This window comes from Canis aureus, chromosome 31 (assembly GCF_053574225.1).
Source record: "Canis aureus isolate CA01 chromosome 31, VMU_Caureus_v.1.0, whole genome shotgun sequence".
NCBI lineage: Eukaryota > Metazoa > Chordata > Mammalia > Carnivora > Canidae > Canis > Canis aureus.
In genome coordinates, this window is record NC_135641.1 from 4,756,910 (window position 1) to 4,771,904 (window position 14,995).

The following is a 14,995-nucleotide window of genomic DNA, read 5'->3' on the forward strand; positions in this document are numbered from 1 at the left end:
GTCTCTCCTCCATCTCATTCCATTTTTGACAAATGAGAGAGTGGAGGTTGACAAAGCCCATGCTTCTGGAAAGCTCCCATCTCTCTGATACTATGTACAAGGGTAGTGACCCAAGTGGTGACTTGGCTGAGGCAACTCTTCAGTCAGGGCTTTTGTTGTTGACTATGAATTCCCCATAACCCATAGTTGACAGTGATAAAAAACAAACAAACCAAAACAAAAAACCCAATGCAAAACAAAAAGCTCTTGCTGTACTATAATTCTGGTGACACCACTAGATAAAGGTTCAAAGCCAATTTTACTTAACCATTCATGCAGCATCCTCAAAAGATGTAAAATTAAAGCAGTGGTTCATTGTCTTCTAGAGATCACAGTGACATCAAAAAAGAACTCGGGGTGTGGGTGGGGGGGTGTGCCTGGCTCGCTCAGAAAGTGGAGCCTGCAAGTCTAGATCTTGAGGTTGTAAGTTCAAGCTCCACATTGGGTGTAGAGATTACTTAAAAAAAAATTAAATCCTAAAAACAGAACTCAGGTCTTCTGACTTCCGCTGTTTTTATTTTAAAAAGCAAATCTACACAAGAATTATTTGGATAAAATATAAATTACCCTAACTTTTATGACTTTGAGATACTAGGGTGAAAACTATATAAATTAAGTGGGAATTTCAGATATTTGTATACAAAACTACTATATCAGTCTTATTTCTGTCCAAAAAAATGAGCATTTAAAATAAATATTAATAAATATAATTACCCTATGAACCCTAAACTTTAATGTTAGAATGATGCTTCAATTAGTTGATAGCAACTATTGATTTTAGCAGAAGGAAGAATCTCTTAATTTAAGCCCATGGTGGAGAGCTGCCAATAGAAGGGAGATATGTTTTTGGCTCAGAGCTATGAGGGTTAGAAGATGTTTTTTCAATTTAATGTAGGTGTTGGATAAATGCTGCATTTAGAACCTTACAAGGGAATAAAATTGACCTCAGTTAACTTACTAGATTATTTTTCTTATTCTACTTTCCACAAGGGAGGAAAAAACTCTTGCAGAAGGTAATATTTTCCAATTAAGAAATAATTTAATCTCTCTCTGATTGTGTAAAAGAAATGTATTTCCTTGCCAAAGAATTTGAAAATAAGAGCTTAATACTTGTTAGGGTAGAAAACAGTTATATGTTTCCATTTACTTTTTTTTTCTTGGCAACATTTTCAAGCAGAGTGTGTATTGTTAAGAGGAGAGTAGGCTCAGTATAATGAGAAAAGTACAGCATTTGAAGCACGCCTCTTCTCCTGCAAGGAACATATGTCATATATTCTGCATCATCCAGTTTTACAAACAAGTCTTTTACCAAAGAACCACTAAAAACATTCTTTCATATGATAGTTCCCAACAACTGTATTGTAAATGAGTTCCCTCCTTCATAATGTGCCACTAAGAGCGCATTCTTACTACATTCTATTAACAAACACTTGTAGAATTGCAGAGGAAAGGTTTGGGAAGAACCACAGAGAGGGATCACTGTGTTTAAAATAGTCCTTTACAACATCAAGAAAGTGATAAGGCAATCCATAGAGTGAGAGAAAATATTTGCAAATGATATATTTGATAAAGGATTCATACCCAGAATGTGTAAAGAACTCTTTCACTTACACAATAAAAAAATCACCCAAGTTTTTAAAAATGGGCAAAAGATTTGAATAGACATTTTTCCAAAGAGGATAACAAATGACCAGTAAGTACATAAAGAGATATTCAACATCATTAGTCACTAGGGAAATATGAGAACAAGTAAAAAACCACAATGAGATACAATTTCACACCTATTATGATGACTAAAATCAAGAAAGACAACAACAAATGTTTGCAAGGATGTGAAGAAATTGGAATCTTCACACATAGCTGGTGAGAATGTAAAATAGTGCATTTGCTTTGAAAAAGCATCTGGTAGTTCCTCAAGATATTGAAAAGATCATATAACCCAGCAATTCTACTCCTAGGTACATATGTAAGAGAACTGAAACCACGTTCACACAAAAAAACTTGGAAGTGTATGTTCATAGCAGCATAGTTAAAAAGTAGAAACAATTTAAACGTTCATTGAGAAATAGATGAATAAAATGTAGTATATCCATACAATGGATTATTGTCAATAAAAAGTAACAAAGTTCTGATACATATTAAAAAATAGATAATCCTTGAAAACATGGTATTACATGAAAGAAGCTAGTCATGAGAGGATTCAGTATATAATTCCTTTTATATGAAAAGTCTGGAATAGGCAAATCTATAGAGACAGGAAGTAGATTCCTGGTTGCTAGAGGCTGAGAGGATGAATTTCCTTTTGTGGTAATAAAATGTTCTAACATTAGATAGTGAGGATAATTTTACAACTTTGTGAATATACTAGGATATGCTGATTGTACACTTTAAAATGTAAATTTAATGTGTACATAACTCAACAAGGTTGTAACCTAAGTAATAGTCTTTAAAACGTTCAAAATGGGCATCCTGGGTGGCTCAGAGGTTTAGAGCCACCTTCAGCCCAGGCTGTGATCCTAGAGACCAGGGATCGAGTCCCACATTGGGCTCCCTGCATGTAGCCTGCTTCTCCCTCTGCCTATGTCTCTGCCTCTCTCTCTCTGTGTGTCTCTCATGAATAAATAAATAATAAAATGTTTTAAAAAAATAAAGTGTTCAAAATTGGAAATCGTTTATAAATATAAATTTTATTCTTAGTATTGTCATTGGTAATAGGAGCCCAGAAAAAAATATGTACAAAAATTGGTGAAGGTCACTTTGACCTATTTGCTTTAAGGTAGGTTCAGCACCAGGGACAGCTCCCCTGCATTGGCTAAACTGTCAAAGGTACCATTCAAAAGGCTACCCAGATCCCACAGAAGTTTTCTAAGAGTGACAATTTCTCCTGTGCTTTTCTTCTTTTTAACACTGTCATATATTATGGCAGACAGGATTGCGTTTATATATACATTTCATGAGCATTCAACCAGGAAACAAAAGATATCCTACACTACTACTTCATTAGCCCAGTTAGCAAAATATATTGATTGTGACGTGCTGGTTCTCAGTCAGCATGAGCTCTTAGATAAGTCACTTGCCTCTATTAACTTCATTTCCTTATTCAAAACTTGTCAATAATTACACATGTGATAAGTTAAGCCAAAATTGTGGAATACAGCTTGTATTCATGAAAGATATTTTTATTACTGAATTCTTTAAAAAGTCATCTCATCATGCTATAAAGCAATTTATTTTCTTCTGGGAGCACATTGTCTCCCATGACATTAGAAGCCCAGACTACTGCCATGAATATACTCAGGCTATTCTGTCAACAGCCTTCGTGGCAAGAACTATCTTATTAAGCATATTTCAGATGGGCACAAATTTCTAAGATATAACCTTGGACCTGGCCTGGAAATGGGCCCATTTCTAAGGATGAGGTGTAGATGAAGAGTTATGCATCTAATTCTCTACCTTTCTAAATTTAATTCAAAGATGAACCTCAACACATAGTTGCAGATGGATGTCCACTACACATATTTCTATATGATCAGTCCTGTCATAACAGAATTTATCTGTAGGGTGAACATGAATTTGAGCCCCATATAAAACTGTTATAAAGGAATTTTGTAAGATTTCGTATTTCCAAATAAGAAATTATATGGAAAATTTCCACAAATGTTTGAACAGCAAAATTGTGTCAGACCATATAAAATCATGCTTTCGTCTGTATGATTACAGTGGAGTAGGTCGATGAAATGCTCTACAAAAAATCTAACTGAATGCGTATGGTTCCATTTCACTGTTTTTCATTCTCACTCAAAGATTCAATTTTAGTTGCCATTTACCAATCTTACTCATATTTAGATATCAAAATAACAAGCACAGGAATTTAACTCTGTCAAATTCCATGAAGTCATATGCAGCTTCCCTTAAAAAGAAAAAAAATTTTTCAGAGATTTTATTTTTTTAAGAGGAGAGAGAGCATGAGAGAAAGCACAGGAGAAGGGACAGAGGGAGAAGCAGACGTCCCACTGAGCAGGGGGCCCACCACAGGGCTCAATCCCAGGACCCTGGGATCATGAACTGAGCTGAAGACAGATGCTTAACCCATTGAGCCACCCAGACACCCCTATTATTATCCCCAAAGGGAACAGAGTGGAAGGCAACCATTTGATCTCTCAATGTCCACTATTTCCTCTGTTCTGGCTTAAGTAAACATGTTGTGTAAGAGGTCAGAGTCCATTTCCATAGGAGCCCTGGGGTTCATTAACACAAAAGTTGTAAATGACACTTCTCTTACTGAGGAAAGAAAGTGCATCAGTTTGAGTACGCACCAACAGGAGCCCCTAACACTCTAAAAAGTTGGGAGCTGGATCTTGAGTCCAAATGGTTCAAAAAGCAAAAGCTTCCCATTTCTATTCCATAAGGATTCTTTAATCCTTACCTATTCCTTCAGTGATTATTGCTTTCTTCAGCTATAAGAAAGATAGCTGTTCCTCTTTTGTGTGCACAGCATCTCAACAGTCTGCTACTTTTCCTTAACAACTTCCCCAACTTGCCTGTCTGTCCTTTGCTATTAGTTCTCTAGTCATTCAATCTGTTCTCTGTTCATTTCCCCGCCCCTCCCCATTTCCTGCTCTTGGTTTATTAGTTATATGTCTACATTTTAGTTTTAGTGGTTGTACTAATGTTTATATCTCCTTAGCTTACCAAGTCTACTTAAATATTTGAATGTTATGTACTAACCTTAAGCAGTATACTTCCATTTCCGCCTACTATCCTTTGTGCTATTGTCATACATTTTGCTTCTGTGTAAACTATGAAACCCACGACATGTGAGGTGTTGTTGTTTTTTGTTGTTGTTGTTTTTTTTTGCTTTATGTAGTTGAATTTTTTAAATGAAAACAAAATACTTTCATATTTATCATATTTACCATTTCTTTTGTTCTTTTTTTTTTTTTAATTTTTATTTATTCATGATAGTCACAGAGAGAGAGCGAGAGAGAGGCAGAGACACAGGAAGAGGGAGAAGCAGGCTCCATGCACTGGGAGCCCGACGTGGGACTCGATCCCCGGTCTCCAGGATCGCGCCCCGGGCCAAAGGCAGGCGCTAAACCGCTGCGCCACCCAGGGATCCCCCATTTCTTTTGTTCTTCATTCCCTGTGTAGATCCATGTTTTTATCTGGCCTTGTTTTCCACCTAAAGAATTCCCTTTAATATTATTGCAGTGATATTCAATTACAAAGTCTCTCAGCTTCTATGTGTCTTTAGAAGCCTTTATTTCACCTTAAGTTGAACACTTTATTTCATTGTATTTTAAAGTTTTATTTATTTAAATAATCTCTACATCTCATGTGGAACTTACATGATCAAGAGTTACATGCTCTTCTGACTGAGCCAGCCATGTACCCCTTTTGAACATTTTTTTTCAAGATTTTATTTATTTATTCATGAGAAACACAGAAAGAGAAGCAGAGACACAGGCAGAGGGAGGAGAAGCAGGTTACATGCAAGGAGCTGTGGGACTCGATCCCAGGAATACAAGATCACTCCCTGATGCTCAACCACTGAGCCACCCAGGCATCCCAGTTGAACATCTTAAAGGAGATTTTTGCTGGATGTATAACCCCATGTTGACCATATTTTATTTTTTCATTCTGCAATTTAAAGATGCCATACCATTGTCTCCTGACTTGCATCATTTCTGAGAAGAAATCTGCTCTCACTCTTATCTTTGTTCTTCTGTCCAAGTGCCTTTTTTCTCTGGCTGATTTTAAGATTTTCTCCTTGTCACTGTTATTCAGCAATTTAATTATAATGTGCTTTGGTGTGATTTTCTGTGTATTTATCCTCCTTGGGACTCATTAATGTTTATAGATAGATATGTGGGTTCATAGTTTTTACTAAATTTGGAATTTTTTCATTGTTTCTTCGGATATTTTCCTGTCTCCCTCTTCTCCCTTCTCACTAAATCAGTTTTCTGGGATTCCAATTATACATACAATTAACCATTTGATATTATCCCTGGGTCACTGAAGCCTTATTTATTTTCTTCCATCTTTTTTTCTATGTTTCAGGTTGAACTGTTTGTATTGCTACATCTTCAAGTTTCCTGGTCTTTTATTTTTCTATGACTCAGTCCCATCCAGTGTATTATTTTTTTTTTCCATTTCAGCCATTTAAATTTTTATCTCTAGAAATTCCATTTGGTTCTTTTTATATCTTCATTCTCTCTCCATTCTATTTATATTAAAGATTCTTAAATATATTCTTTTTCTAATAGATATTTCAAAGTTTTGTGTACTAATTCCACCATCTCTGTCATTGCTGAATCTTTTTCTATTGGCTATTTACTCTTTTTCTTTTTCCTCTTGGGTTATGGGGTAACCTTTTCCTGATTCTTAGTATGTCTAAGAATTTTTATTGGACACTGAGTATTGAGTTATTAGGTTATTGAGTATCTGAACTTTGCTATCTTTCTTTAAAGAGCATTAGCTTTGTTCTGGAAAAAGTTAAGCTACTGGAAGACCAGATGGGTTTGATCTTTTCATGGCTTTTAGAAAACTGTTTAAGAATAGGTCTGCAGCAGCTTCTATTTTGAGCTAGTTTAGCCCTACTACTAAGGTATGACCCTCTGGGTTTCTTAAATAGTCAATTTGGAAGGTGATTCTCTTGAAAGTATAATGTTGGATGATCTCTAGCTTGACCTTGGGAAGAGATTCACAAAATTCTCTCTCTGCTATGGTAAAGTTTGAGACCAAAGAGTTTGGGGGAGGGAACAGGGACTGTGAGGTTGGCCGCAGGTGCATTGAAGGACCAAACATATGGCTGGATGCTGTGAGACAGTTAGAATGCTCTTGTAAAAAATTAAATAAATAAAAATTAAAATTAAAAGTGGCTATCAGTCAGTCATTAATCACAAGGTCAGTCATTCAGTGTGAAAATTGATTCTCTCTGTATACAAGAATTTAATGGCTTTCTGGCCTGCCACATATATGATGCTGAACTTCCTGGTCTCTTTGTATACAATGGTACTAAAGGTGTGTTACTATAACTGTGCATCTCCTTAGGACCATCAATTTACAAATAGGAATATGGAGACGGTAATACAATTTTGAAGGGGTTGTCCTTCATCATGTGTCTTTGCTAACATTCCTAAACTTTATAAGCCTCTTGAAATGGTTTTAGGCAGAGAGATTCTTTTCCAGTTATATTTGAAGAATGTATTTTGCTTCATTCATTTGCAAATGCCTTTAGTTACAGCTTTTATCACTGTCTCTCATTCAACATAAAAACTGATGTTGAAAGCCTTGGGCAGCCCTGATGGCTCAGCGGTTTAGCACTGTTATTGGCCCAGAACGTGATCCTGGAGACCAGGGCAAGTCCCATGTCAGTCTCCCTGCATGGAGCCTACTTCTCCCTCTGCCTCTCTCTCTCTCTCTCTCTGTGTCTCTCATGAATTAAAAAAAAAAAAAGCCTCATTATCTGGAGGAAGTTTAGGAGTACAGTAAAGAAGATGGTTTGGGACCATTTGAAACTATTTCACCATATTTATTTATTTACTTATATTTCCTAAGGTGAAGTAAGGAACTCTGGGTAAACCAGTAAGTTTGGGTACAGTACCAGTACCGGTAATAACATCCATTTTATATGGTACTTTTCTTCCCACATGGATATTCAATTTGGTGCCTGAGGTCATTGGAATAAAGCTTTAAGTCTGACTTTTTATTATTGTGATTTTCTTAGCATTGTTCAGCATATTTACATATTTCATTAGGTCTTTTTTTTAATTTTTTTTAGTTTTTATTTATTTATGATAGTCACAGAGAGAGAGAGAGAGAGAGGCAGAGACACAGGCAGAGGGAGAAGCAGGCTCCATGCACCGGGAGCGCGATGTGGGATTCGATCCCGGGTCTCCAGGATCGCGCCCTGGGCCAAAGGCAGGCGCCAAACCACTGCGCCACCCAGGGATCCCTCATTAGGTCTTAATGATCATTAACTTGTAAGAAATATTTTCTCTTCTCTATATTTATTTTAGCTTTTTTTTTTAAGAAGAGTTTATTTATTCATTCATGAGAGACACACAGAGAGAAGCAGAGACACAGGCAGAGGGAGAAGCAGGCTCCCTGCAGGGAGCCCAGTGTGGGACTCAATCATGGCACCACGGGATCACACCCTGAGCCAAAGGCAGACGCTCAACCGCTGAGACATCCAGATGTTCCCATTTATTTTAGCTTTTATTATTGAAGTATAGTTGACATACAATGTTATATTAGTTTCATGTATACAACATAGTGATTCAACAATTCTACACATCACCCAGTGTTCACCACAGTAAGTATAGTTACCATCAGTCACCATACAACATTATTACAATATAATTAAATATATAAAAATATGGAATATGTCAGGAATTTGCACATCATCCTCATGCAGAGGCCACTCTAATCCTCTCTGTTTTGTTCCAATTTTAATATATGTGCTTATAGAAGCACATGCTCTTTTTAAGCCAAAATAGCTCTTGGTTTAGTTTGGCTGTATTAACCTTTGAAATGCAGATAAGTTTAATGTCTCCAACACAGATTAGTCCAGAAGTAAATTTAGCAGATTACTCATCTACAATACCAAACTATCTTTTCTGATATCTACCATGAGGTCCTCCAAAGATTTCCCATGGTTTTTATTTACTTAACATCTAAAAAACCACAAACACAATCTGACCAATGAGAACCACCACCAGGTTTATGCTTCTAAGGGCCTGGGTGCTCTGCTCCCTGGCCCAGACTGTGTCTTAAACATAATATCCTGTAGAAGTCATAATAGGCATAGGGAAAACAATATTTCATTACAGTAAACATAAAACTAACTTTTGATAGACCTGTTGGGAATTCTGTGCATGAGGTTCCAGACAATCAGATTTGACCTTCACACTTATGCTTAAGAGTGGAGAAGCCAGTTTCCACTACCTTGGAAACTTACTGTAGCACAAAGAGAACAAATTAAGGAAGTCATCATGGAACCTGGAGAAAGTAGACAATGCCAAATACAAACTTTGCAACAAGAAGTTTAAGTATTAAGCCCGAATGCTTTACAGAGCGAACCCCCTGCAGGCTAAAAGGGTTGCTGAAAATGCACCCAGGATAGGTTTAGAGGATCCATAATCCACTTCAAGTCAAAACACTGCAGGAAAGCTCACAGGACTTTGGCCTACATTTATTTGTTTGTTTGTTTGTTTGTTTGAGAGAGAGACACAGAGATAAAGGGAGAGAGTGAGCAGGAGGAGGGGCAGAGGGAGAGGCAGAGAATCTCAAGCAGACTCTACGCTGAGCACAGAGCCCCACCCAGGGCTGAATCAGAGGACCAGAGATCATGACCTGAGCCAAAATCAAATCAGGAGGCCCAACTGACTGAGCCACTCAGATGCCCCTGGTCTGCACTTTGAAAATACCACATGTATCTTCTCAGCTATTTAAATAAATCAACAGCAACAAATCTGCACACAAGGTTAATTACTCTGGGCACCTGCAACTTTTTCCTCTTTTTACCTTCCACTTTGACTACTGAGAAAACAACCTCAGGTGGGCAACCCTGTGTGATGGTTACCCTGCCCTTTTGGGGCCCTTGGAGATTTGTGCTTCTCTCCAGTGAATTCATTAACATTTTTATCAGTGATGATGCTCACTGATAAGATTACTAACCTCAATTACATGGTGATCTGAACTAGATTCTTCTTCCATCGCTGTAAGATCACTCATGTGAGTTGTAAAAATCTCCACGTATGATAGATGTGGTTCAAGGCACACTGTGCTCACACCCACTTCCCAGAAATTTTGAATCTGTGCTGTAAGGCCAGACACTAGCCACAGATGATTGGATAGAGTATGACATTTGGTTGCAAGGCCATGGGTGGGCCCTTCCTTACTGTAGAAATTTACCCTGTGGCTCCTCTTTCGCCCACCATATAGGAGTCCTGCGAAGACCAAGCAGCAGATGGTCGTCTTTGGGACTTCAAAGACCGTCAGGAACCAAGGTATAATGGGTGTATCTGGTTAACAGAGTCTGGTGGAAAAGCCTGTTACTTAAGCCCCTCCCATCTCACTTGCCACTAAGAGTGTTGTCCTCTGTATTGGTAATAAGTTTCTAGGACTTCATTTTTCTGATTTCAGTTGTGCACCTTGGGTGTGTCCTTCTGCTTCTGACTTTGATAAAGATCTGAGATACACTCAAGTGTTCCTGCCATGGATTTGCAAGTTCAGGCTGCCCATGACCTTGCTTCTTGCTAGCTACACCAGCCTGACCCCGCATTGTTGTCTCCAACCTGGGACCTGCTTGGCATAGTCCAGGCCCAGGTCAGGCCTCGTCCACAGGCACAGAACAAAGCACAAGTGTTCTATTCATTTTTAGAAATCCATGACCCTACTTAATAACATTCTTTCACAGGCCATAATTTATTTAAAAATCTGTTTCTGGGGACACCTGGGTGGCTCAGTGGTTGAGTGGCTGCCTTTGTTTGGCTCAGGGTGTTTCCCGGGGTCCTGGGATTGAGTCCTGCATCCGGCTCCCTGCGTGGAGCCTGCTTCTCCCTCTGCCTGTGTCTCTGCCTGTGTGTGTGTCACTCATGAATAAATAAAATCTTTTAAAAAAAAGTAAATAAAAAATAAAAATCTGTTTCTGGGTGAAGTCAGTATCCTTGATTAATTTTAACCTCATTAGAGCTACAATGTTAGCAAAACTTGGTTTGATCTCTAATGTCTACTGTGGCCATTCCATAGGTCATACTGACTTGATGAGTATGTGGAAGTATCATTAACTTCAGAAAGCGTATCTTCCTAGGATGCCTAAAAACTTACTCGCACTCCTAACTCTGGGAAACGAACTAGGGGTGGTAGAAAGGGAGGTGGGTGGGGGGTGGGGGTGACTGGGTGATGGGCACTGAGGGGGGCACTTGATGGGATGAGCACTGAGTGTTATTCAATATGTTGGCAAATTAAACACCAATAAAAAATAAATTTATAAAATAAATAAATAAATACATAAAATAAAATAAAAACTTGTTCTCTTTAAATTCTGGATCAAAGGCATTTCAGGGAAGATACCCACACTATTAGGTTCTTTGCTTCTTTAAGTATTAACAGCTGTGCTTGGTTCTCATCACCTTGCAATTTGGAATTCATCTGATATTTGTCTGAACACTGTTCTCCTCAGAATGATATAGGACCCACCTCCCCTACCACAGGAGCTTGAAATCCAGCAAAGAAATAAAGTGTAATGTGTTGTGTCCAAGATTAAGAATCCGAGAAACCACCAGGGAGCTGACACCAATGCAAGCACACGAGGGTTTATTAGCAAGCTCGAGCTTGGGTCCAAGTATACCCGACATAGCGGAGCAGGGACTTGGACCCCAAAATGGGTTACAGCTGGGTTTTTTATAGGCTGGTCTAGGGGATTTTCAGAAGGGCTGGAGCAATTCCTCAAGTTCTGTTTACATTTTGATATGGGGCTTTCCAGGGCATTGAGCTCTGTTCTCATTCTAATATGGGACTTTCTACCACAGGTGTGGGCTCTGTTGTCTTTCTGATATGGGATTACCTGCCGAGGACATTGAGGACATTCTGCAGTTTTTCCTATAAAGTTCAGCTCTTATTCACAGGGGCCTAAGATGGCTGTACTTGTGCTAATGCTAAACTTGAGGTGGAGTGGCCTTGATTTTTCTCGGCCTCCACATAATGAAGATTTTTGTTAGCACAAAGAACCAAAATCAAAATGAGTTTCTTGCTACTTTCTGCTAAGAGACTATAGAAACCTATGAAAGCCTGGAGGGGAGATCCCAGCTGCATTCACCTCCTCAGTCAGGTGCCCCGAGCGAGGCACACAGTGCATGACTATATACTGTGTCTTGACTGGATCGGTAACAGCAATAACCCCACAAAACAACAACAACAAAAACGCATTGCCCTAAATCTGGGCAAAATCCCAAACTCCCAGATAAATTGCATCAGAATCTATTGATTCTGGCCTGAAACTCCTATTTCAGTGCTGTTAAAGTGGGCTCTCCAGACCACCATCACATCATGAACCCTTTGTTGCCAGTCTGCTAACATATACAGAAATTGAGAAAAAAATGTTTAGAAACTTTTATAGGAACTTGATCTTGGTGTAACATTTTTAAAAAAGCTTTTATTTATTCATGAGAGACACACAGAGAGAGGCAGAGACACAGGCAGAGGGAGAAGCAGGTTCCTCACGGGTGGCCTGATGTGGGACTCGATCCCAGGCCCCAGGGGTCACATCCTGAGCCAAAGGCAGAAGCTCAACCCCTGAGTCACCCAGGTGCCCCTTGGTGTAGTATTTTTATTGTATTTTATGAAAGTGCCAGTCTGCAAAGCATTAGGAAGTTTAAAAACTTGTCCCTCACCATGAATAGTTTTAAGAGTACTGCTCTGCCACAATTTTCAAAGGGAAAAAGCCACTTTCCTCCTTGCTCTAAAAAGAGAATCATGCAGTGTTTCCTTTTCTTGTACAGTATATAGATTATCTTTACATTCCCCTGTACTTGTCAAGATCTACAGGAGGGACAGCCAAAAATGCAACTGCTAAATATAATTGGTCTCACAAGCAGATTCAAGTGTCCATTATTACCTTGTGAAATATAAACCAAGTGGAAACATTAATTTCTTATTTACCTATTGCTGGCTGACGCATTAAATGTAGATCACACATCCACCGGGGCTGTTTTTCTTTTAATCTATCCAGCATGTTAAATTACAGCCAAAAGGTCACCTCTGATAAGGTGGTGACCTTCTCCTATTTACCTTCTCCTATTTACCTACAAGGATATGAATATTTTATAACAAACATCACTTTCACCATCCATTAGCTCATCTCTATTCCTTTGTTATTGAAGGGAGTCATAAATGTGTCTACTTGGAATCACATACTGAAAGTTCTAGAACATTCAAGCAACTTTCCAGTTGTTGGTCAGTTTACACCAGCTGCTTCTCTTCACCAGGCCCTGAGGTCCTTTCCATGAAGCTCAGTCCAACAGAGAAGCCAGCACCCAAAGGAAATTCGTGCACGTGCTGCCAGCTATGTGAAGCAGTTCCCATGTTGTTTCCCAGATTTTGTCCTTAGGGATGGCAGTGATAACAAGAAATAGGGCCAGGAAAAAAGTCTCAGACTTTGCTGTTTGTCCTGATAAATTTGTTTATCTATGGTTAGGTGCAACAGAGTAAAGCTATACAGTGTCCATGAAGCATTTTAGCATTGCTGGCTTGACCCTCATTCCACCTTTTTAAACTTGAGGATGAACAAAAGTGTAAAATGCTATAGTCATACATAACATACATTTTAAAACTAGACATGGTCATACATGATCATACATTTTAAAACTAGGATTTTAACCGCCAACCTCCTCTGTTTGGTTCCATCTAAATATTTCATGTGAGGCTTTATAAGTTAGGAACAACAACAAAATTCTTTATTTACAAATAAGCTATTTCAATGGAAAAAATGTTTCTGTACTTAGCAATGCTTCTCAGAACACATTCCTGGTTTAAATAAGCTGCCTATGCAGATGGTTTTTATAGCCCATCCAGACTAAGCTGGAAATACTTTTTTTTTTAATTTTAGGAAATCCTCTTGACTAAGCTTTCCAAGAATCATCGCAAACAAGTGACGCTGATGGAAGCAAAATGACTGAAAGAACAACCCATGATCCGATGACAATGGCTGTGTGGACCAATAGATCAATTGTGTATGGAAAGTTGGGTTGGTTTATTTATTATTATTAGTCTATCTATCTATTTATTTATGAGAAATTTAGCAATTTCTATGCCTAATGTAGGGTTTTGAATTCACAACCGTGAGATTGAGAGTCACATGCTGTCCCTACTGAGCCTGCCCGGGACACTTCCCCGCCCCCCTGGAAAGCTGGTTTTTAAACAGAGAACAATATTTCTCCAGAGACACCAGCCAAGAATAAACTTTAAATCCCACATGTTGCTTATGCACCAGAGCTGGCTTTGCACCACACATGTTCCAACAGAGCTCTTGATTCTGCACACAGTCTGTGGCCTTCAAGTGCAGACACACTGCACACACCTCTGGCTGTTCTGCAGAGAACTGGGGTTCAGGGGCTGTCAGCTATGAGAATGAGTGGTTTTCCATTACTTACAAACCATGTTGATATTAAACATAAACGTAATCCAGATAAACTTTCATTTTCTCAGGTTACAGGATAGGAAGGGATTAAAACAAAAGTGAATTAATGCAAGACCCACCTATTTTGAGCAAATAACATAAAAGTGATTGCACAATTTGGAACCACTTAATTTTGTTTGACAGTAAAACGATCTTTGTGATGAAAATAGGACTTGAAGGAAACAATGTCTATAGAGAAAAGTGGACCTAAATACGGTCAATACTAAGGTAATGAAACAATAGTAAACCTAATAACAAGTCACCTAATAGACTGTTACAGTCTTAGATCCATGAAAATATAGATTGTTATTTTTATGTTTTACCCAATAACTAGTCTTAAGCAGTATGAAGCACATTCTTGTGAAAATAGACCAACTGAGGAACTTGCTGACATTAATTCTAAATTAGTCATTTCTGTATTCATATTTGTAAAGGCTTTCACATATCAGCTTAGTTATCAATTCAAAAATGTATCTTCTTTAATGTGGAATTTCCAATATTTCCAGAGTACCCAGAAGTTAGACTTTTTTCCTCAAGATTAGCTTGGACAGAATTAAAATGTTCTTTCTTGGGGATCCCTGGGTGGCACAGCGGTTTGGCGCTTGCCTTTGGCCCAGGGCGCAATCCTGGAGACCAGGGATCAAATCCCATGTTGGGCTCCTGGTGCATGGAGCCTGCTTCTCCCTCTGCCTATGTCTCTGCCTCTCTCTCTCTGTGACTATCATAAATAAATAAAAAAATAAAGTTCTTTCTTTGATCTCACTAAAATATGAG

At 38.5% G+C, this 14,995-nt stretch overlaps 1 protein-coding gene and 1 non-coding gene across 12 annotated transcripts in view; one reads left to right on the forward strand and one right to left on the reverse strand.

The window, feature by feature from the left end:
• Positions 1-14,995, forward strand: part of LOC144302276 (uncharacterized) — a 66,214-nt gene that overhangs the window by 25,459 nt on the left and 25,760 nt on the right. For 6 of the 11 annotated variants that reach the window (XR_013369111.1, XR_013369114.1, XR_013369115.1 and 3 more), the window contains exons 2-3: positions 9,988-10,052; positions 13,652-13,775. Coding sequence is in view for 2 of the 11 variants with exons in the window: in XM_077879546.1 (XP_077735672.1) it covers positions 9,988-10,052; positions 13,652-13,717 (131 nt within the window). In the remaining 9 variants the exon portion in view is untranslated. Of the gene's footprint in view, positions 1-9,987; positions 10,053-13,651; positions 14,990-14,995 lie in introns of those variants that run through there. The other 5 variants (XM_077879547.1, XM_077879546.1, XR_013369117.1 and 2 more) reach the window with 4 other exon arrangements.
• LOC144302777 (U6 spliceosomal RNA) lies at positions 8,414-8,517 on the reverse strand. The gene has a single exon (XR_013369833.1). It is a non-coding gene; the product is annotated as a U6 spliceosomal RNA (small nuclear RNA).